At 40.2% G+C, this 21,828-nt stretch overlaps 1 protein-coding gene across 4 annotated transcripts in view; it reads right to left on the bottom strand.

Moving 5' to 3' along the window:
- Positions 1-21,828, bottom strand: part of spop (speckle type BTB/POZ protein) — a 96,151-nt gene that overhangs the window by 50,195 nt on the left and 24,128 nt on the right. For 3 of the 4 annotated variants that reach the window (XR_003463421.1, XM_019260509.2, XM_010739828.3), the window contains 3 exons: positions 4,914-5,168; positions 3,873-3,994; positions 1,488-1,639 (listed from right to left, as the gene is read on the bottom strand). Coding sequence is in view for 3 of the 4 variants with exons in the window: in XM_019260509.2 (XP_019116054.1) it covers positions 1,488-1,639; positions 3,873-3,994; positions 4,914-4,991 (352 nt within the window). In the remaining variant the exon portion in view is untranslated. Of the gene's footprint in view, positions 1-1,487; positions 1,640-3,872; positions 3,995-4,913; positions 5,169-8,515; positions 8,669-21,828 lie in introns of all 4 variants that reach the window. The other variant, XM_027285970.1, reaches the window with a different exon arrangement.

The raw sequence follows: 21,828 nt of genomic DNA, 5'->3' as shown, positions 1-21,828 counted from the left end.
TTCTAAATGATCCAGAACCGATAGAGCAATCTTTACTGCCATATTCTCAGACGGAGTGCTCACTAAACTGTCACAAATATGCTGGCAGTTGGGTAATTTTCTCCTGTGACAGGGCGAGTGAAGTGGAGGGCCCAGGTCTCCCTAGGGGGACTGTGGGAAGATTGGAGGAGGGCATATGGTAAGAATGGGATGGGGTGTGCACCATAGAGCACACCATTATAGCCTAAAGCCCCTTGAGACACAAAAAGTGAGGATGAGAGGAAAATGAGATCCTCTTCACTTCACTCGGTATTCCCCACATTCAGGATTTTCTAGGGTCATTTAAAAGAGCACAGTGCTAACAAAATGGCCAAGTAGTGAAGTCAAACACCTCAAAGGTTTGTTTATTACTCATACCGCAAGGCAAATCTTCCCTACAATACCACACAGCGACGAGCATACAGTATTATAGCCAGGAGAGAAAGCTTAAAGGACAATAACCACAGTAAGGTTCAGTTTTCGCAAGCCTGTCTCCGAGAGTTAAGAGGTGGTATTCCATTATAGGGCAGAAGTGTAATAAAAGGATAAAAGAAAAAGTGACATCACCAGTGTAAATGGGAGGAGAGAGAGAGTTCTGAGTGAGCAAATGAGGGACTGAAAGTACACATGAGAGGGTGGGGGTGTCAAGTTCACATGGGGGAACGTTTCTCAGCAGGAAAAATGATTTCCCTTTCTACACAATCTGCACCGCAGGGGGTTGTACACAGTTACACTGCATACGCCTCCGATTCAAACACACTTCCGCCTGCTACCTCTTCTCTCTTCTCCCTGCCTCCCACGCCCCATCTTCCCTCCTCTGTGCTTCCTGTACAGTATGCTGCAGGGTACTGGGAGAGAGGGAGGCAGCCAGAAAGCCTGATAACCAGGAAGCGGTCACATCTGGTCCTCGCTAATTCAATTCCACCCAAGTTTGCTTTTCCTCCCCATAACATAACCTAATTAAAAAAAAAAAAAAAAAAAAAGAGCAGGAATTGGAGGCGCATTCATTTCCAATTCATCAACGGGGAGAGAGGCGGACGAGGAGTTCTAAAAAGGTTGGGTCTTTTTTAATTAAAATCAAAATTGCCCCACGCTACTTTGAATTATATATTTACTCGAAATGAATCCAACCAGCAGTGATTACACCAGCCCATATGGCTATCAATACCTCACATTATTAGACACACTTTGGAGTATTAGACACACTCCCCACCTCCTATATTTACACATTTCGGTGCCCCAAAGACACAGGTGTGACAGGAGTTTTTCATTTTCAACCTATCAAACTTTCAGATGTCCTCAGCTCACTGCTGAACATAGACTTCTAAATAGTTGTTCACTTATTAATGCCAAATTATTATCAAGTTAAGAAAATGAAAGCGGTGGACAGTTTATATGAAAATGAGGACGTGTTATGCGCTTCAGAGAGCAGGTCAGAATCAGCTGCTTTTGGTTAAAGTCAGACTTACCCATGGCTTTGGTCTCTTCTCCCTTGGCATTGAGGATAGAAAACTTAAACTTGGCGCGCACCTCACTTTTTGGGCAGCTGACTAAGAGCAAGTAAAGTGACAGATAGTCTTTACTCTCCTCATCCAGACCTTTAGGGTTCACACGCAAACACCTGCAGGTATGAAGAAAGAAACACACTGATCAGACAGATAAAGGTAAAGTGATGCTTCAAATCCTTTACTGTATGTGTCTGTGCAATTATGTCTTTATCCTGTCAGTAATGACACCAGAAGTGTTTCGAAGTTTCTGACTTGGCTTGGAAGTCAACATGTTGCTCATGATATAATTCATTCACCGTGATAAAAATGTTTCAGCACAGGCGATTCTGAAACACACACTAGTGTGTATAGCACAAATCTAAGGTCTAGTTCAGCAAAGTGGAAAATACAACCCTAAAAGGCATTTTTTTCTACTAAGCTGGAATCAAAACCACACTATTTATTCACTCCATAATGAAAAGCTTTCAGTTTCACAGAGTTTTATAGACAGCTGAGATAAAAAAAAACAAAAAAACAGTGGACCTTAGAGGAAAGAGCCTGAGCCTTTTTAACACAAACACAGTAGCATAAACACATATGTCAATATTTCAATGTCAAACAGGAATAAACTGGCAGACGGATGAACTGACTAAAGCAAAAGCATTCCACTGTTAAAGCAGGTAAGGAAGGAAACACCTCCACCTCAGCAACCGTCTTAGTGTCAATATAGTATTGTAGCCATAGACCCTGAAACAACATTGATTGTTTGACACACCTCTACTTCTTATTAGAGATGCAACTTCCTAGCTAACGTTTCAAAATTTTAAATGCTCCTTTCATTTAATTATTCTTAAATGATTCTTCATACGAACGCGTAAATAACCTCACCCTAAATACCTGACAGGTTTGTATTAATTGAGTATAAAACAACCAGTATAAGTCTTTTCACTGTTGTTATTGTTACAATTTGTGGCCTCTTGCTGTAATGTCTAATGGTGTGGGGCTGACCTGCAGTGCACTTTGGATCTCATTTCTCTAACAAGCACCTATCAGAGCATCGAAGTAACAAACAATAATGCTACTGACAGTGAGGTATGATACAGAGGGCTAGAAGAGAACAGTCTGAATTGTTTACTCAGACTAAATGAAAAAGGTGGTAGACAGTGTTGGTTAGGGACTTACAGGAGGAAGTAGACTAATGGTATAATGTCCAAAAACAACTTTGGTCTTTAAACGCCTGTTTTACTCTGAAATTGTGTATCTCGATTTGTTTCTAATTTCAGCAGGTAATTGACCAATCTCAGACATACCCTTACTTGACCTGAGGCTAGAGGGATTACTTTCAGCACTCACAAAATGTCTGGCCATGTTTTTGTGTGAGATACAGAATCTGTTTACCTGCTTTCTGAAGCTCTTCTATGCACAAAAAACAATACCATACTATAACCATACTATTCAATATCCTTAACCAAGTATATCTTGAGCATAGCCTACTGTATACCAAATAAAAACGGGATGGCAGTTCACTTGGATCTACTTTGTTTACATAAACCGAAGATCTCATTTAACCAGCCACCAATCCTTGGGAATCTACAGGTCACAGTGGAAACATGCCAAGAAAAGTGGCCAAGAAGTTTGTCACCCAAAGCTACTTTATCCAGCTCCTCCAGGGTGAGTAATCCCTGCAGCATGTTTAAGGTCTCCCTCAGGGTCTGCTAAAGTCCACCAATATCTTCCAGAGCAAACCAGTGCAGACTAAAATCACATTTCTGAGTTTTAACAAACTGACTAAAGCTTCCTTTCCAGCGCTATGGAACAATTATTTCCTTGGAGGTTGAGCAGTATGACACCCCGATATTTAAAGCAGACCTACAAGAATGATTTTTTTTTAAAATGGCAACCACCCTCGTACCGACTTGCCACTGCACACGTTATGACTATATCTGTGACCTCAAGAGATGAGCAAGGCTTCCCCAAAATGATCTGACTCAATGACTGACTCAGCAATTTCCTTGTTATTGGTGGAGAATATGTCAAACATACAGTAGGTCTGAATATTTAACTGGCTATATAAGTATTTAAAAACATCTGTGTTAGTATGCTTAAATTCATGTTGTTCATTGGCCTTGATCATGGGTTTGTCTTTCGCTCACAGAAAGTGACGATACAGCCAATTTTGACTGGAAAAGCAATACACAAATTAGTATTCCAAAAATATGAGCAAACATCAGCGGTAATACTGTAGGAATCAGACTAGGTACCACTGAAGCAGGCTGCTGATATCGATGGATTTAATCTCTTGAAAACAATGTCTACCTCTCAACAAGTGGATAATCACTGAGAAGAGAGGAGAGAACCATCACTAACCATTTGAGTTTGTCGTTGGCTCCCGAAGAGAAAGTGGAGCTTTTGATGACCTCTCCCATCTCCTCGCGGCAGAAGCTGAAGTTGTTGATGGTCCACATGTAGGAGAACTTCACCACTTTGATCTGTGCAGAAAAAGACACAAGCAGGGCTGAAACCAGATATTTTTTATTTATATATTTATCTATTCTATATGGGTAAGTTGTGTTTGGTCAGGCTGGACTTCAAAACCGCACATCAAAACTGCCTTTCATCTTAATAAACACTGACAACAAACGGAGGGAAAAGAAGAAAGGATATTGTCAAAGTGGCAACAGAGAAAAAAAAACAAAGCAATTTTGCAAAGACATAGAAGAGATGAGAAAACAGACATCATCAATGACTTGATACTTTATCTACCTTGGCTGTGAATAGGAAAATACTCTACTGCAATGACGGAAACAGACACAATTTCACAACACATGTAACCCCTAAACAAAGAAAACACCCAAAATGACACCGTTTTTTTGTGGGAAACAAAAAACAGAGTTACTGCAAAAACTATTTTACTGATTACTGATGTATCTTCTGTCTTGATAGACAGGCTTACTTTCAGGTGCAACACCCACGTCTACGGAGCAAAAATGGGCACCAAGGAGCTTCATTTCAGTAGACGGCTGTCTCACTTACAGTTAGCTCCATTTATTATTCTGCAAAATCGCTTACAAAACTAAAGAAAAATCAGATTTTTTTGTGTTGCAAATAGTTTCCGGATTAAGTATGAGGTAGGTAACAAACAACAAAAGTATCAAAATCAATGCAGCAGAGCCTCGTCATTTTTATTCCACGGAAACATGGTGCCAACCTGACGGCCAAGAAAACCCTTCCACGCAGAGATGAGGACGGGGCTTACAAGGGTCTTTTGCATTTTCCGCGTGTTTTCGTGGTTTGTTTCACGTTAGACAGATGAGGGCAAAGTGAGAGTGAGGGGGTTGCAATCAGTAACTAGTCAGGAAATGCAGCCAATCACATACACACACGACGGTAGTCATACATACTCCTCACCTGAGTATAACACCAGCTCTCAGCCACGGGACCACTGGACATTTCCGCCGGGGGAGGGGGACTTGGGACTCCAGACATTGCCAGCCTTAATGCAAAGATAACCAGAATGGGGCTGGAGCAGCACCAGCCAGGTGTGGGTGTGATGGTATGCGGCGTGTAGCACAGGTCAATAATCAGTCCAGCTGGCCACCTCTTATATAGAGTTGTATCCAGCACAACAAGAAGATTCCAGACTCCAGAACAGCTACAGGCACCCTATAAGGACAGAGCAAGAAACACAGTTATTAAATAACTGACTTTAAACAGGTCAAGCATTATGAAAAGCTGTGACCTTGTGTGAGTGCTAGTGTGTATGTGTTTGTGCATGTCATGGCAATTCCTAATTGAAAGGTTAGTCTAATTGAGTGGTTTTCCAAGTAAGTAGGACGTAAAGGCTCCGAAGTCATTTGTTTTAAAGGAGGTTTCAGCATTCAAAGCACAGCAGCGGTGTGCGCTCTGCTTCACTGGGGGAAGCCTTCCTTTGTCTGCGCGTGGTTTCGTCTTTGTTTTGCTTTGAGAGGAGCAGAGCGCTGTGCCAGCCATCTGATTCCAGCCAGGCTGCATCCGTCCACTGTGGCTCGAAGTGAAGTGCAAGACTAAAGACTTTCATCTCAAGCTGCCAGTCGGTGCTTACACAAACACAAACACAAGGTCACACGTTACTTTCAAAACCTAGTGCTGGCTAAGAAAGGTCAAACTTGTTTATTTTTTTAGAAGAGCCTGCATCCAAAAAAATGTTCATGCTACGATTGAGATTTAGACTGCAATGGCCATATTGCAGACTTCATATTTGTGGCAAAGAAAAGCTTTCTCATTATTTTTCTTTAATTTTTGGTCCTTTGCTACACTAGCACTCTCATGGGACTGAAAATCATGTTGAGAAAAAATAAAAATGAGCAGCTTAATTTCTCTGCTACATAAATCTCTCATTTCCGCCGGTTCCATCCTTTGCTCTTCTCAAGTTCTTCTGCACACGATTCGTACCTATGTCATCGTAAGGTCTCAGGATCTGGCTTTTCTTACTCTCAGGATCTGGCTTTTCTTACTCAACCTGCACGTCCCCCCGATCTCCTGCCAAGAAAACCCTTCCACGCTGCTGCTTAATTAGTGGCTGATTGAAAGAGAAGTTCAGGACCTGAGAAAACTTGCCAGAAACGTAGAAAAGTATCAGACCGAGAACACAGAGAGACAGAGCGAGAAATGCGAGAAAGGGTGAAAAGCTACAGTGACCTCTGTCTTTGCATGTGGATTGGAGACAGGAGAGGCGACCTCGACAGATCCGCACAGACACGACTTAATTAATGTTTAGAGATAACGCCTGGATCTGATCTTCTTCAATCCAGTGCCCCCCTTTTCTTCTTTTGTGCTATTTGTATCTGATGAAAAACACTGGTGGCATTTTCGCTCAGTAAAACAATAAAATATTAATCGCAAAAGTTGGAAGAACAAGGCTATACTGATTTGCAATTTAAATTACCTGAGACTTCCTGGCAATTAATTATAGTCCATATGAGTGAGTGAGGGCGTATATGCAGACTTTCCCGTGCGTGTCATTATTCGTGCTTTGTTTCACAGTAAAGCACAATTTACCAAGAGATTTTCTTGTATCCTGTCCCTTACAGAGCACCATAAATGCCAAGTAATCACAGGGAATCAATTTAAGAAAACATGACAACACTGGCAGCACTCCTAACAGTCTCACGGCTTTCTAAATAGACCCAGATGACACTTACACCAGAATAAAGCTAAGGATGTTTTTTCATCATTTTCATGACAAACATCAAGAGTGGAGCGACAGAGGGAACACAGTAATAACAACTGTGAGAGATGGAGGAGATGTGTGCTAATCATAGGACTCCCTCAGAAGAAACTGTCTGCAGACAGTTCATTTGTCATGGGAATCAAGTGATGACAGCGTGAATGGTGAAAAATGACTAGTAGGTGATAATGCACACAGGCTGAGAGAAAATAAATAATGTCACAGTGTAGACTGGGCAGGTTTTTACAAAGACTGTGCCCAAAGGTAATTAAAAGACAAAGTAAGGAGGTAATGGAGGGTCTGTGCTTCAGATAAGGGGGTGTTTGTTGCTGCTGCTCGGGCTTCATCAGCACCTTGCAGGTTGGATAACAAAGCAATGGAAATAAGGATGAAGGTAAGGGTGCTCAGACACAGAAAGAGAGCGAACTAATTCAGAGTCTTCTCTGGCAAATAAAGCAAAGTAAAGAACCAGACAATAGCTTATCATACTGCAGACATACACACAAAGGCCCTGCAGTGAATATGACATTGTAAAGCCTGTAATGTTCAGTTCTTGTTGGGTTTCAACACTACAGTTTCTGAGGGCTGAGGAGGGTTGTTGTATTTGATTGCACTATGGTAGAGGGTATTTATAGTCTTCACAAAGATAGTATTTATTGCATGGCTTTTCATTCCACTGCATTTAGACTGTACTGTATAAGTGTTCAAGGCTATGTTTATCTGTGTGAAAAAGACAGACTGAAAGAAACCTTTTATATTTACTATTTATCTGTATTTATTATCTATATTTTCTATTTTCCATTCTTTACTATGGATTTACATAATCATTTCAAATTCAAGGAAACAATCTAATTGGTCCAAGACTCAAATAAATTCATTTTTCAATTATATGAAATAGAGAAAAACAGTTAATTTAACATTTCCTAAGCTGGAACCAGAACATTTTTGGCCATTCTCACTTGTTAAATTACTTAAATTATACAGCAATTCTCAAAATTGTTGCTGATTAATTCTCTGGTGATTGATCAAATAATCAACTAATCCTTTCAGCACTAATATGATGTATGCATATCTAAAGTTACAGGTCCAGAGTCTAAGATTTAGTGGCATCTAGCGGTGAACGTGCAGACTGCAACCAAATGAAAACCCCTCATCTCAACCCCACCCCTTCCAAGCTAGCAGGAGAACCTAAAGTGGGTATGAAACACTAAAACTTAAAAACGCGAAAGGCTTTTTCTAAAGCTTGCATTTGGTTTGTCCATTCTGGGCTACTGTAGAAACATGGCAGACTCCATGGAAGAGGACCCACTCCCTCTGTAGATATAAAAGGATCATTCTAAGGTAACAAAAACACAATGATTTTTATTTTCAGGTGCTTATACTCAAATGAAAACACGCTTATGACTAGTATATTCCATATTTAGCCAATAAATTCCCTAAATCTCAGCTCCTGTTATGTGACGTAATCAAACAAAATTATTTGCATACACCAAGAAGGATTACAATTTCAAGTGAAAGGGAAAGATTGCAGTTTGAGTTGATTTTTTAATGGTAATGCACATTATTTTAATAAAACACACGATTACACGGTTATTTTGACAACTATAATGAAGTTTCCTTCTGCTGAGAGTCTTACTAACAGCTGTTCAGGCTGAACCGAACCACAGAGCAGTCACCACGAAATCAAGACAGAAACACATGTATGATGTGTGTGTTTTGCATGTACAATGCAGTGAGTGTTTGAGCGAGCAGAGAGGGAGGGAAGCAGGATGGGCCACCTCCAACCCACAACCTCACCCCATACCTGTTTTCAGAGAGGGGAACCAGATGAGGAGAGTGAGACCTGGAGCCCATTTATATTCATTACAGAGAAGACAGTCTGCTCTCACTCTGCCAGTCCAGCCTCCGTCTTTCTCCATCTCTCTGTCACACACCTCAACACGCCAGGGAGGAGAATCTGACAAACCAACAGACAGATAGATTCAACTTCCTCTGTATAAACAAGAGCTAAGCGAGGTGATGCCGCATCTGCCTCCTCCATCAGCATGAGAGCTGGAGGCTGCCACCTGCTCAGATACAGACCAGGCTACATACAGTAACCACACAGTGAGTCAACGCATGATACTCCGCTCATGGTGTAATAATGCTTGTGCTGTAATATTAACTCCATCTGTAAATTTTACATGGTGATAGCATATATTTCGCCGCATATGTTACCTCCATCTGCAAATCTGATAATGTGAACAGCTTACAATGCATATTTACACTCGAGGACACATTTCTGTTCATTTGTTTTTCCATCTGTGCTTGTGACAATCTGAATAGCTGGTGGCGCATCCATCGCAACCTGCAAGACAATGCATATTTAACCAATTTCATTTCGACACGTTGAACTAGTGAACTGTGATTATTATTTTTATCTCTAGTACTTTCCTTTCGTGAGAAAAAAAAACCCCACACACCGGCGCTTCTCTTAATGTTTATATTTAAGTTTTATGTAATGCAATCTAAAGTTATGGTGTGAAGTTGCTAAGTACAAAGCAGAAAACACAGTTTTAACCATCAGAATCAAAAGGTCTATAAATATCTGTTTCATATTGCAACGATTATAAAGCCTTTTGTCATTTTGGGCTTCAGTAAATAAAACTGACTTGACTTGTTGCTTAAATTTCAGCGGTTTATCTTGATCAGTGACCTATTTGGAATATTCAGGCTCATCCCAGCACAATACTGTCAGACTGGAGACAGCTTTTATTTCACAGCAAAATGAAAGTCAATGTATATTAACATGAATGTTGAAAGTTTTTAAATATGATGTATTTAGCATTCAACATTTAGCATGTTAGCACATAGTATGTTCAGTATGCCTGTTTTATTATCTGTATATATCAGTATAAGTCATGGCTTAATAAATAACACTGAATTATTGTTTTTGTCGAGATATTTCACTGCTGGAACAGACAGACCCACATTACCATAGAGCCTCCTGTTGAACAAGTTCAATTTAAGTTGTCCATTTCTTCCATATTACAAGTAATATAATGAAAAAGGAGGACAATTCTTCACTATGAGTTGAAGAATTATACTAATATCTTTTAACAATGCAGGTGAGTGTGGTTATACAGAGCAGGCTCATTGATGCTTCAGTTACAGCTGGAGACCTTTGCTGCACATCATACCCCTCTTCCTCTCGCTCTCTCTCTCTCTCTCCTCTCTGATCTTCACTGTCACTGTGACATGATGGCAAAATAAAATTTAAAAAACTTCTGTATAACTATTAAAGTCAGTTACTATAAAAAGTCCTCCAGCCTAGGCAAATGAATGCACTGTTTGGTACTGAAAAGTTATCATAAATAAGGCTTTGTTCATAAAATGATTCATCTGTCAAGTTATGTGATGTGCCATGAGATAACTTTACAGTACCTTTTCACTGTAGATAAAGATACGCCAATTGTAGCTACTGGTGATGATGATGATAATCTCTATAAGCAGTTAAATCAATGGATTTCTATATCAAATACTTAAGTCTATCGCAAAGATTCTTCAGTTTGGCCATATGGCAGGGACTTGAGGCGACCAGGCCTGCTGTGAAATAGGAGGTGAAGAGTGACAGAAAAGAGAGATGGAAAGCCTTCTGGAATTCATTACGGCTATTTCTAAGACTCTCTAAAAAAATATATTATTAAAAAAAAAGGGGGAAAAAAACAAAAACTAAATGCGAGCACACAAGCACTTACAAACACATGCGCACACACTCAACATGTCTCCATCTAAATTCCCTTTAACTTGCAAAATGAAAGGCAAACATCAAATACACAGAACCACCCACGAGCCTCTCCCTTCAGGCCCTGGTTTCCTGCTGGGAGGGGAAGAAAATGGGGGAGGGGAGCACGGTGCTGAGACGCCACCACCTGGTGGACGGGGGTGGAGCTGTGTGATTTGGCTGCTGCAGAAAGGGCTGCGATCACAGCGGGGATCCTGGAGTGTTTAGAGGGTCACCTTGTGCGACAATAGGCAGCGAGCAAAACAGTGAGGTACAGAGACGGGCTGCGGCGTTCAGAGGGACGGACTACAAAGACTGAAAACATGCCAAAAAGCTGAGGCAAAGTGGCAGAATGTTGCAGCTTTGAGCGTATTCGTGACGCATTTCTGAACGCAAATCAGGCGCCCACATGCTAGCTCATTTTTCCGACAGCTTAGAGTCAACCATGTGCTTTTTTAACAACCCACACCACCCTCTTCCCTCCAGTCCGGGTGAGAAATCTAAGGCCTAATGAAGCCTGCTCATTATAAGGTCAGATTCCACTAAAAGTGGACAGGAGCTCCAATCAATGTTTACAGGGAGCATGTGCAGATGTATATAGTGGATCAGCAAGACTGATCAAGTGAAGGGGCTGTCTCCCATTTTAACAAATCATACACAGCTGACTGGAGGTGCACTTCCTGTTAAATAAGAACATACACAGAGATCATATGACAGAAGAAATTCCAGCTCTCAAGCAGACGGCCATGAGAAAAAAGTCAGAGCGGGGGTGTCTCTGATATTAATAGCAAGAAAATCTAAACTAAACCACAAGTTGGTGAGAATGACAGGCAAAATAGGCAGAGGGAAGGAGAGTTTCCAGGTGAGAGTGAAAGACACACACACACACACACACACACACACGTGTGAACAAGGCTGGATGTGGAGCATGTATGAAAACATGTCTGCTGTAAAACAGTGTCTGTCCATCTTGCCCGAGGCACCGCTGATAGCCCTGACACTCACTCAGAGAGAGAAAAAGAGGGTGAAAACAGGGATAAGAGAATAACGGGAGCGGTGAGCACGCATGCATGACGGGGCTGAGCGCGAACTTGGCGGCGGGTCGGGGGAGACACTGGAGTGTGTCGGATCCAGGGCCGCGGGAGGTGTGATGAATTAAGAGGTGCCAGGCAGAGACGGAGGCCCTCCCTGAATCAGGAGCAAACCCCAGTAAAACAACATCACCATCGCTCTCCATATCACTGATGGTCTCCTCTCTCTGTCTATCTATATCGTTTTTTCTGTCTCCTTATTTCTCCCCTTTTTAAACTATCACTTTAACTCCCCATTTTCTCTGCCTCTCTTCAACACAGCCAAAATCGCAATAAAAACCAGGCAACCATGCCAGTCCCCGCACTTCTTCCTTCATGCTTTAGTCTGGCGTTTGGATCACATATCCTTCTTTGGAAGACCTAATATTGAGAGAAGTGCTAATATGCAGCCAAGATAACAAAAGATTCCATAAGAAGTCTCACATTAAGAAACTGAGATAGATTAGCCCAAATTAATAATGTTATTATCCAGCTGCATTTCAGAGAACTGAGTATATGTGTTACTATGAGTGGTAATATTAATTAACTTCATTTTGGTGTCAACCTTTAGAGATAAGCAGTCATTGATGTCATTAATGTTTTGGACTACATTTCTAAGAGATCACTTCACAGCGTTGCTAGTAGTTTGCATGAAAGCAGTTTTTCAAAACCAAAAATACATATTCACAATTGAGTCATGTCCTGAATACACATGGTCAAATAGGTATATAATACAACTTGATTACTCTATACCAGAGGTTTTCAAAGAGTTGGGCTTCCCAGCGGGGCTCCGAACTGTTTTAGGCGAGGCTAAGTAAATGGAAATGAAAGAATATTACATTAGTTATTAAAAGGAGATCACATAAACGCCTAAACGTGAACAAATTAGTTAAAGAATTCAGAGATACAACACTTTTGGGGAATTTTACAGTTTCTCACACTTTTCTAGAGTCAGAAAAGAACACATGCCTTAGGACAAACCTTTTCATTCAAATTTGGCTGGGTGGTTAATAACACTTTCTTCTTTAGTCTGACAAACTCAGAACACATATTTTTTCTTACTTTACACATACTTGAAACTATCATGGTTCAGTTGTTGAATGTATAGGATTAAATAACAATCAGGATCCCATCCAGAGTAAACTAAGGAGGTCTGTCTTTTTCAGGTGGCCCACAGTCTCACAGATTGTATAAACTCCTGCACTATACTTTTTAAAACATGCATTCAATAGGAAATAGTGCAATGGTCACACGTCTGCAATCATTTCTACGACGTCATTAATCATTTAATATAATCAATGCTCCACAGTGGGTAAAAGCTCCTTAGCTGCTACCACCATAATGCCAAGCTGAGAGTATGTTGTCAGTGTTTGGCCTCTGCCATCATCCTTTGTTCTCTCTCCCTATCTCTCCATCCTTTCTGATCTTCCCCAGATCTTTGCTTTGCTCTAGTGTTGCAGAGCCGACCAGCTGCTCTGTGACTCAGTGTCTCTGTATAAAAGATCCAATCCTAAATCTAAAGAGAGAGAAAACAGAGTAGCTCTTGAGAAACATTTACCTACAGTTTAGACCATCTTTACAAGTACTTCAGTTTAACTGTAGTCAAAATTTTGAACACCTGGTCTCTCTCTTTTAACTGCAAAGCTCAATTTGAAGTGAAAGGTGGTATGTACATGGTCTGGTGTACTTCATTACACCCACAAATACCTTTACCGCAATGACTTTCAGTCTTGGTAAATCACATTACACATGCAAATCAATCTATCTGCATACACTTCTCCTGATATTTAGCACACTCAGCTAGAAACACCCGATATTACAGATTCAATACAGGAGACGTGGAAAAAAGATGAGAGTTCATTTGATGGACACAATCCTATAAAAATGCTTTTGTAATGTACAGTGGTACACAACGTTTAGCAAAGTCCATATGTCATCCTGTGAAGAATCCAGAGAGGAGCTTTAAGTCGCACATCTAAAGCCACTCTGTCTGCGTTCTTGCAATTTGTGCTTACACACTGCTCAGATGTGATCAGTCAGCCCTGTATAGTCACAGCGCACCACTTCTGTGACAAAACAGTAACATTTCTACACAAGCGCAGACACACACACACACACACACATAGAGCCAAATCCTCAGTGAAAATTTGAGACTTGAAAAAAATAAAAGTTCTATACTCAGAGGCAGACATCAAACCACAGTGGGCTCATGTAGCCAAGATAACAACAGAAAAGTGCTTTCTAAATGACAAAATGATACTGGCTGTTGTCCACAGCTCTCTCTCTCTCTCTCTCACTGTTTTCTTCTCCAACACCAACTGAAACACAGCTAAGTCTATCTAACCATCCAAATAAAATATGTTTTGACAATGTATGTCTTTCTTTCTCTGAACAAAGCTAGAATATTTGTGCAACAACTTTCGCGTGCACCCACTGAGGCGAAGCTTCTTTCACCTTCATGCACACGACTACTGGGTGAGCTCCTACGTATTACCCTGTCTGTTTGTTTTCTGCCCTGCAGAGGCTCCCTGCATGAAGTTTCATTCTCATGAAGTGAGCCGAGCTTGAAGCAAAAGGGAGGAGTGAATGGAGGGCGAGGGAGTTGTTTTGTTACCGCACTCAGTGCAATGATGCAATTTATAATTAAAATGCAAATAGAACGACAGGGAGTCTCTCTTCACCTTGTTTTCACTTCACTCCTACATTCTCAGGGGAGGCCTATCTCTACCCGGGATCAATGTATCCAAGCCAGTAAATCAATATTCATATGAAGCACTGGAATCAATTTGAGATTTAGGCTATACAAATCTGTGCGAGTACGAGCGACTGCTTAGCTGAGAGAAAACTTGAGATGCATGGACAGACACATCTAGCCTGTGGCTATAAAACATTTCTCTACTTTGCTATGATGATGTGTGAGGGATCTTTAAAAGCTCACATCCCTAAACTGAAGGCTAAAAGCAATTATTTCGGCAACAAGAAGACACAGATCTGTCTGACACATCCAGCCATTGGCCCGTCTCTGTTTTGACTATAGCTTATCACAATAGGTGGCTCAAACATCCCCTAAGCTTCAATCTCAGCAAACAACAAAGACAAACGCTGTGGAATGAATCCTTTGGTGGAGTTTTATTTCCAAAGTACGCCTCACAGAGAAACAGGGGGGGGGAGTGGAGAGGAGGCCTTTTTTAGTGGTTGTCCTTCAGTGTGACTTTGTCATGTAACACATTTCCAGCTCAATTATCTGCATCCAGTGGATTTCAAACACATTTAGCAAGGACCAGAGAGCTTGGTAATTAGCAGGAGCCCTAGCTCATAAGGGGGGGCAAAGACAAAGCCTGTCTTTAGCTCTATCTTTATCCCATCCGCTTGTCTAATCTCTTCTGATCCTTCTCTTTTCACACAGGGTGTTTGACATCCTGTATGCACTCAGTCAATACCTTCATATGCCAACAGGTTGTCAGCTTTTATAGTCCAAAGCATGATGCAAAACGAGATACTTGATCCGTAAGGAAAGGCTTGGAAACTAAATGAACCTGACGGCGGGCTGTTAATGATGTGCGCCTTGGACTAGTCGCAATAGATTTTGCACTTTGAATATGTGCAGAAAAAAGAAACTTAGGTAGGTCTAATGATGCCAATGTATTTCCACAGGAGATCAAAATCATGATCCCCCTTACTTTACCTCTGATTGGCTAGTACTCATTGCCTAAGAGTTGGCCTTTCATTGTGTGCAAGACACACCTGTGTCAGTCATGCTGTTTAATCAGTTTCTGTTGAATGTACAAACAGATATAGCACTCAGTTGTCTATAGAAGAAGGTCCTATGAGCAGAGAAATCAAACTTTACCAACCTCCAAGTGCTGCATTGTGTAAACCTAATGAATATCTGATGAGACCAACAAACTTTGCGATTCATTAGAGATCTTAATGAGTCATCAATCACTAGAATGCACTATGAATACAGCCAAATATAAAATTGTTCTTACAATGTTCAAAGTACGTCATGACATGATTAGAATTCCAGATATAAAATGATATGACCAGAGTCAGACTTCGGTCAACAACCTTCTCCTTGGTTTTCCATTTTAATTGCGCTTTTAAAAAAAATGTCAGCTTGCTTCCGCACAGAAATGTTGCCTTAGGGAAAATTGCTTTCAGCCCATCCCCATGCATCTATAAAGGCTTATTTCAGCAAGAGAGAATTTCTTCTTTCCTTCACCCTCCCACTTCACCATAGCGCTTTGTCCAGAGTCTCTCCCCATTTTCTACCAAGTGTGATGTACTTAAAGTCGGTCATTCTATTTGAGAGTTGGAGCTCTATTTCTAACATTTATGTACTATAAAGCCATAAAAAATCCCTCAGTGGAACACAAAATGTAGAATTCAATGATTCACAAAATAATGACGCATCATTAGTGTCTGAAATCTCATAATAGAGTACACTATTGGGTGTTTAATATGTTCAATATGTAGAGAACAGTGGGTGATTTCAGGCCGAGTGTGGGGTTTTTTTTTCTCCATTTTCTCTTCACCATTCTCTCCCTTCTTTACAACAATTATAATGATGAACTGTGCCGGTAGCAGTACAAGCCAGTGAATTTGTGAGATGTCATCTTTAACAGAGGTAGAGTGAGTCACGTGGGCAAGAGAAAAAATAATAAAAAAAAGCGAAGTGGTGTGGATCTATATTAAAGTCCACTGTTTTGGAAAAGAAAAATGAACAAAGACATAAAAGAGAATTTTTAAATATATCCTCAAATATAAAAGACATCATTGACAGGTGTACCAGATCTGTTTAGCTGTTTAGTATCCTTTTCCAAGAGGCCAACAATGAACCAAATATGAATGAAAGATTCTGTTGATGTGTCTTTTCTGTTGGTCTTCCATTAGCATAATGTACTTCAAACCCAAATGGATCCACACTGAAGAAGAGCCAATTAAGATCAACTATTCACTTAACTTGTCATACTGTCATATCACTGTGCTGAAATATGGAGATCAAGGGCAATCTAATGCCACTTTCTGGCATTTTTCCACACAACAGCCCCGCTTCACCTCAGGGGACAATATTCCTGCTCCTTACCAGATGTCACATCTAATCTTCCTCTCACTGGAGAAGCTTACATTTGAGACAATTCAGCAGCAGCAGGGAGCCGCCGATGTACAGGGTCATAGTGAGAGGTGGTCCTGGGTCATCTTTTGTTGATATTGTCCTCCCAAGAATCTATCAACTGCACCAAAACAACATTATGTTTACATTCAGTGTCCTACAACACTGCAGGATTCTGAATGAATGCATTCTGAAGGTTGACCATCAGGAGTAAAGGACATGTAGGAAAGCCGGGGTGGATGGATGGGTCAACAAAACATCACGTTTTTACACAGTAAAACACTCTTTCTTTGTGCTTTCACATGTGTTCCTGTGATTTCCAGTCAAGGCTGGTTTCTTTTAATCAAGCACTTATCCAACCCAAATCGACAATTTTCCCCTAAAACTAACCAAAACAAAGGATTGGCAACATAAAATATGTATGTATCTTTCAACAGTGATTTCTAACAGCTGTGGCATTAGATCAGAAAGAAACACTTCTAAAGTGAACATGGAGACCATTAGAAAAATATCACATATGCAGGAACTGAGAGGTCAAACAAATTTTGAACTGATGTTTGAAATGCTGCAAAATGTTATATGCAATTAGATCTGCTTCCATCAGCTCTACTGAGGTGAATAAATTGGCTTCCTGACTGTAGAGACGGTACACATCAACAGCAAAAGTTGCCGTCTACTGAAGTCAAGCTGTATATCATAACATCCAAAGATGTAAACAAAGACACACACAAGTAATAATGTAATTTAGTACCTAATGGTTACACAGCTGCATTTATTTGATATTCTTAGTTATATAAGATACCACATAATTTGTGGTAGGAAGACATTTTCTCAGAGTTTTTTTATTCTTACAGATACTGAATTCACCTAAGTTTACTTATAGTGCATGGAAACCAAGACAGAGTTGAACAGACCGTTGAGAAGATTTGGAGACAGGTGCAATCGGTGCACTCTGTCTTACTGCTTTGCTGTTGCTCTTTTCAGTGATAGGAAGGGAGAGGAAAGGTAGCTGCGCTAATAAGTTCAGTTCTATCCGTCGGTTGCACTTGGTACGACAAGGGTTACTCCTTTGTGTGCCCCAACGTCACTCTGCCTCCCAATTACCACATTTACACACACATACACATACACATACACGCACACGTTCATTTATATTCAGGGAGAATTTTAAATGCTCTCCATTAAATTCATAAAAGATGGATCGTCTTTTTAAAACCAAAAGTGATCTCCTCACCTTTTACACATTGTTATCTATACATTAAAGAGCAGATATATTATACAGTGAGTGCTGAAAATGAGCTGTCTCTCTCTGTAAATTGTCAAACCACAGCCTTTCTAATAAAAAAGTAAATGCCTGTACTGCTAAGTAGAGGAAAATATTGCTGGTCAGATGAGGCATTAAGAGTACGGCCATAAAAGAAAAGCAAACCTTTAAAACAGAATCATCAGCAAAACTTGTCTCAAGCTATACGGATTAAATTTCACTACTATTTCCATCACAAACAAGTCAGATGAATGAGCACAAGCCTATACTTGCTCAGTGTTTTCTTACATTATTAGCTAATTATGCATAATTAAAAACTGTGGCGTGCAGTATGTTAATGTGGTATCATTACATTTTTGTTGTATATCCATATCCAACTTTCTTTATAGGAGACATATGACATTAAAATGGTAACATTTCAACAGTTTCAATGTTTACATATAATTTACAGGTGACATTTTCAATATTCCCTCCCTGAAGAACCCTAGTTGAGATTGTGGTGGGCGTCGAGTGTCTGTAGTCGTACGTCTCTGTTTGGCTGCTGGCACCTAAATGTCAACCTCTATCCGTGCAGTGCTGAAGTGGAAAAGACTGCAAAGTCGCAGCCACAAGCTGATGCCACACAACTCTGACTGTGTCATATCATTGGTATTAATCAACCAGGAGTCCGATTTGAGATCTTTTCATTACCTGCCCACAGGGGCTAACAGAAAAGCCAACAAGGAGGATTCAGACCTGAACTCCCATGACACTATTAAGATAACACCCAACAAAATAACTGCTGGTGTTAGTGAAGGTGACAAAACCCTGTATGTCATCCTCTAAATCCAAGCTTTCCTAATTCATGTTAAGGTTACGTGTGTTCCCCTCAATATTCTTTGCAGCGCTGGGCCTTTTGGAGGGTCATCAGATGATGCCTGGTGCTGTAGCTGGTTCTGATAGCAGGAAATGCCAGGCAGATAAAGCTGTTCGACTACCACAAACAGACACACACACACACACACACTGACATTTCACATCTCTGCAGTGAATCTGGGACCGTAACCAACAGTTATGCTCCGAATCGGAGCCTTCTTAATTCACCCCCCCACTCTTTCACTATCTCCGAGGGCACTCCTGCCACTATTGAACTTTCTAGGCCTAAAAATCCTCTCTGCCTGCTCTGCCATTTAAAATTACTCATGTTAACTATTTCACACCTCTTTTGTCAAAATGGCCCAAACAAATCCACCACATCAGGCTGCGTTTGGTGAGGACCCCCTCTGAGATTATCACTCTCTAATGAAGTCATTTGTGTCAGGGAGACACATTCCAATCTCTGAACAGCCAATCAAAAGCATCAGAGAGACTTTCTCTGCTCCGGCAGATGCCAAGATGGTGATGGACGGAGGCAGATAAACAAAGAAACAAGACAACTGGAAAAACACAACAGTGGGGGGCCAGACAGCATTTATTTTAAACCACGTTAAATACATAAATGCATACTGAATAAATCAAGATAATAGAAGACTGTAATAAACGAAGAGTAGGCCTATAGAGAGAGTGGAGGAAAGAAGGAAGGCTGGCAAGCAAAAAATGAGAAGGTGAAAGGACCTGGCTTTTAGTTTTCACACTGAAAGCAGGAATGTTCTGACAGACCGAAACTGAGAAAGCAAAGCAAACAAGCAAGACAGGCGTCAAAACAAATCAGATTCCAGTCCCTGTAACTTTGGATGTGCAAGATGGAATAACTGAAGTAACCATAGGAGGAGTATTCTCCAGAGCTATTCAAAAAATTTCCAAATGCAAATATTTTTATATTGACTGTGAGACGACATCATCTAAATCAATTTTAAAATAATTTCCTTGTTGTTCATATTCTAGAGAATATCAATTCTGTCCTAGAGATATCAATGATATCAACACAATAAGACGCTATTAAGAGATAAGTGTGGAAAGAAGAAAATCAGATATATTGCGGTAAGAGGAAGAATGAAGAACAGGAGAGAAGAAAAGAAAGAAAGAAAGAAAGATTCAAGATCAAGTTTAACTCGATTGTCATACAGGATTGCACATTCAAATGCAGTTGCAGCCCCCTCTGCGCTACGCATGAAAATGTATGAACAAAATGGAATAAAAGAAAACAATAAATTTGCAATAAAATAGAAAATAAAGAAGACATAAAAAAGAAAAACTAAAATTATGTTTGCAAGAGAAATAAGCAGTTACATATACAGTACACATTTATATACTGTATGTACAGACACACACACACACACACACACTCTTCAGGTATGTCATCTGACTGAATTTAAGATACCTGTGGCAGTGTACAATATATTGTCAGTGCATTGGTATCAGGCAATGATAAAAAATGTTATTATCATTGTGACTACTATGAAACTTGTTATTAGTTGTTATATGGACGTGTTGATTGATTTGTTGGCTATTCCATCGTTATATTTTCACTTGTTTTTAACTTGAACAGGCTATTTGTTTAAACCTGACAGATACTGGACAATTAATACTGTTCATGTAATTTTAAATAATCCAAGATTCACTTAATGCAACTGTGAAAGTCGGCATCTCACAGAAAATCTTTCAGGGATGCAACTGCCGTAGAAACAAAATCAACAAAATATCAGAATGTTATTACATCTTCAGGTAATTTGTCCTCATCTGCTTTAAGTGAACTCACTAAAACAAGGTAGTGTCGTGATAAGTAATTAATCAGATACAAAATGTGCACCAAGCTCTAAAGTTAAAGTTATAAGTGAACTTTACTGCAGGAGACTGAACATATGGTGTAATATCAATGAAAATGATTATGCATCCCTTACTGTAGGTATGCTGTGAACTTTTACCGATGAACCAAGAGTTTGGCTGAACATTTAAATTTGATCAGCATAAAAGCAAACAATCAGACAAGGCACATTGAGCAAACTAATTTGCATTCAAGTATGCCATTAGATAGCAGTGATGGTCCACCTAGTGTCCTTGAGTGGCCACAATTTACTGCACGACTGACAGCTAACAGTGCCATGAGAAATACAAGAAAACACAAAGGCAGACTGCAACAAAACAAGAGAGGCAAGAACAAAGCTAGCAAGTAAGCAACAAAGACATGAAATGAAGATACAGTAGAAAGAAAGCCAGGCTTAGTCAAGAGTCAAGACATGTGTGGCCCTTCAAAAAGGAAAAATATAAATAAAACACAATCATTAACCAGCTCTGCCACACTTAACAAGGAGCTCAGAGAGTTGAGGGAGGAGGAATAAGTGGGGGGGAGCCGCAGGGTTGCCGCGGCAACTGAAATTAGAACCTGGGATAACAAGAGAAATGAGAACGTGTGGGAAGACCCAGGTGAGACACACGGAGAGAGACGCGAAAATGAAGGGGATAAGAAGAATCCTAAAGAAAATAACAGAGTTGCCTTCATTCCTGTGAGCACTGCTGATACAACAATGTGATACATAAAATGCCCGAGTGTGTTCTCTTTCAAAATCTTAAAAAGAGATGACAGCAGCTCGTTCAGCGTAATACATGGAGAAAAAAACATTAATGTGTTCTCCTGTGGTGTGACCTGTGACCTGTGATGTAAATAAAAAAAACGCACACACACTGCAGCAGGATTATTGGAGCTGCATGAAAATTTCAGCCAAGATTAGGTATTTATGGATACACTCTTCAAAATAATTCAACGTCCGCTTTCAATTATTAATTAAGTCAATTTTATTTGCGTAGCCACTAATCACTGTGAGGCTCAAAGGGTTTCTCAGCGGGGCTCACGCTATAAATATAGATGAAAACTACGGCTTCAAACCTCAGACCGTGACCGAAAACTCCACACAAAAACTTCATTAAGAAAAACGGAGGAGACTTTTGACAGAGCCACTAATCAGTAAACAACAGACATGATATAATGACA

This window comes from Larimichthys crocea, chromosome XII (genome assembly GCF_000972845.2).
Source record: "Larimichthys crocea isolate SSNF chromosome XII, L_crocea_2.0, whole genome shotgun sequence".
In the NCBI taxonomy this organism is placed as follows: domain Eukaryota; kingdom Metazoa; phylum Chordata; class Actinopteri; family Sciaenidae; genus Larimichthys; species Larimichthys crocea.
Note: the sequence above shows the minus strand (reverse complement) of the source record. Positions and strands in the feature narration are given on the sequence as shown.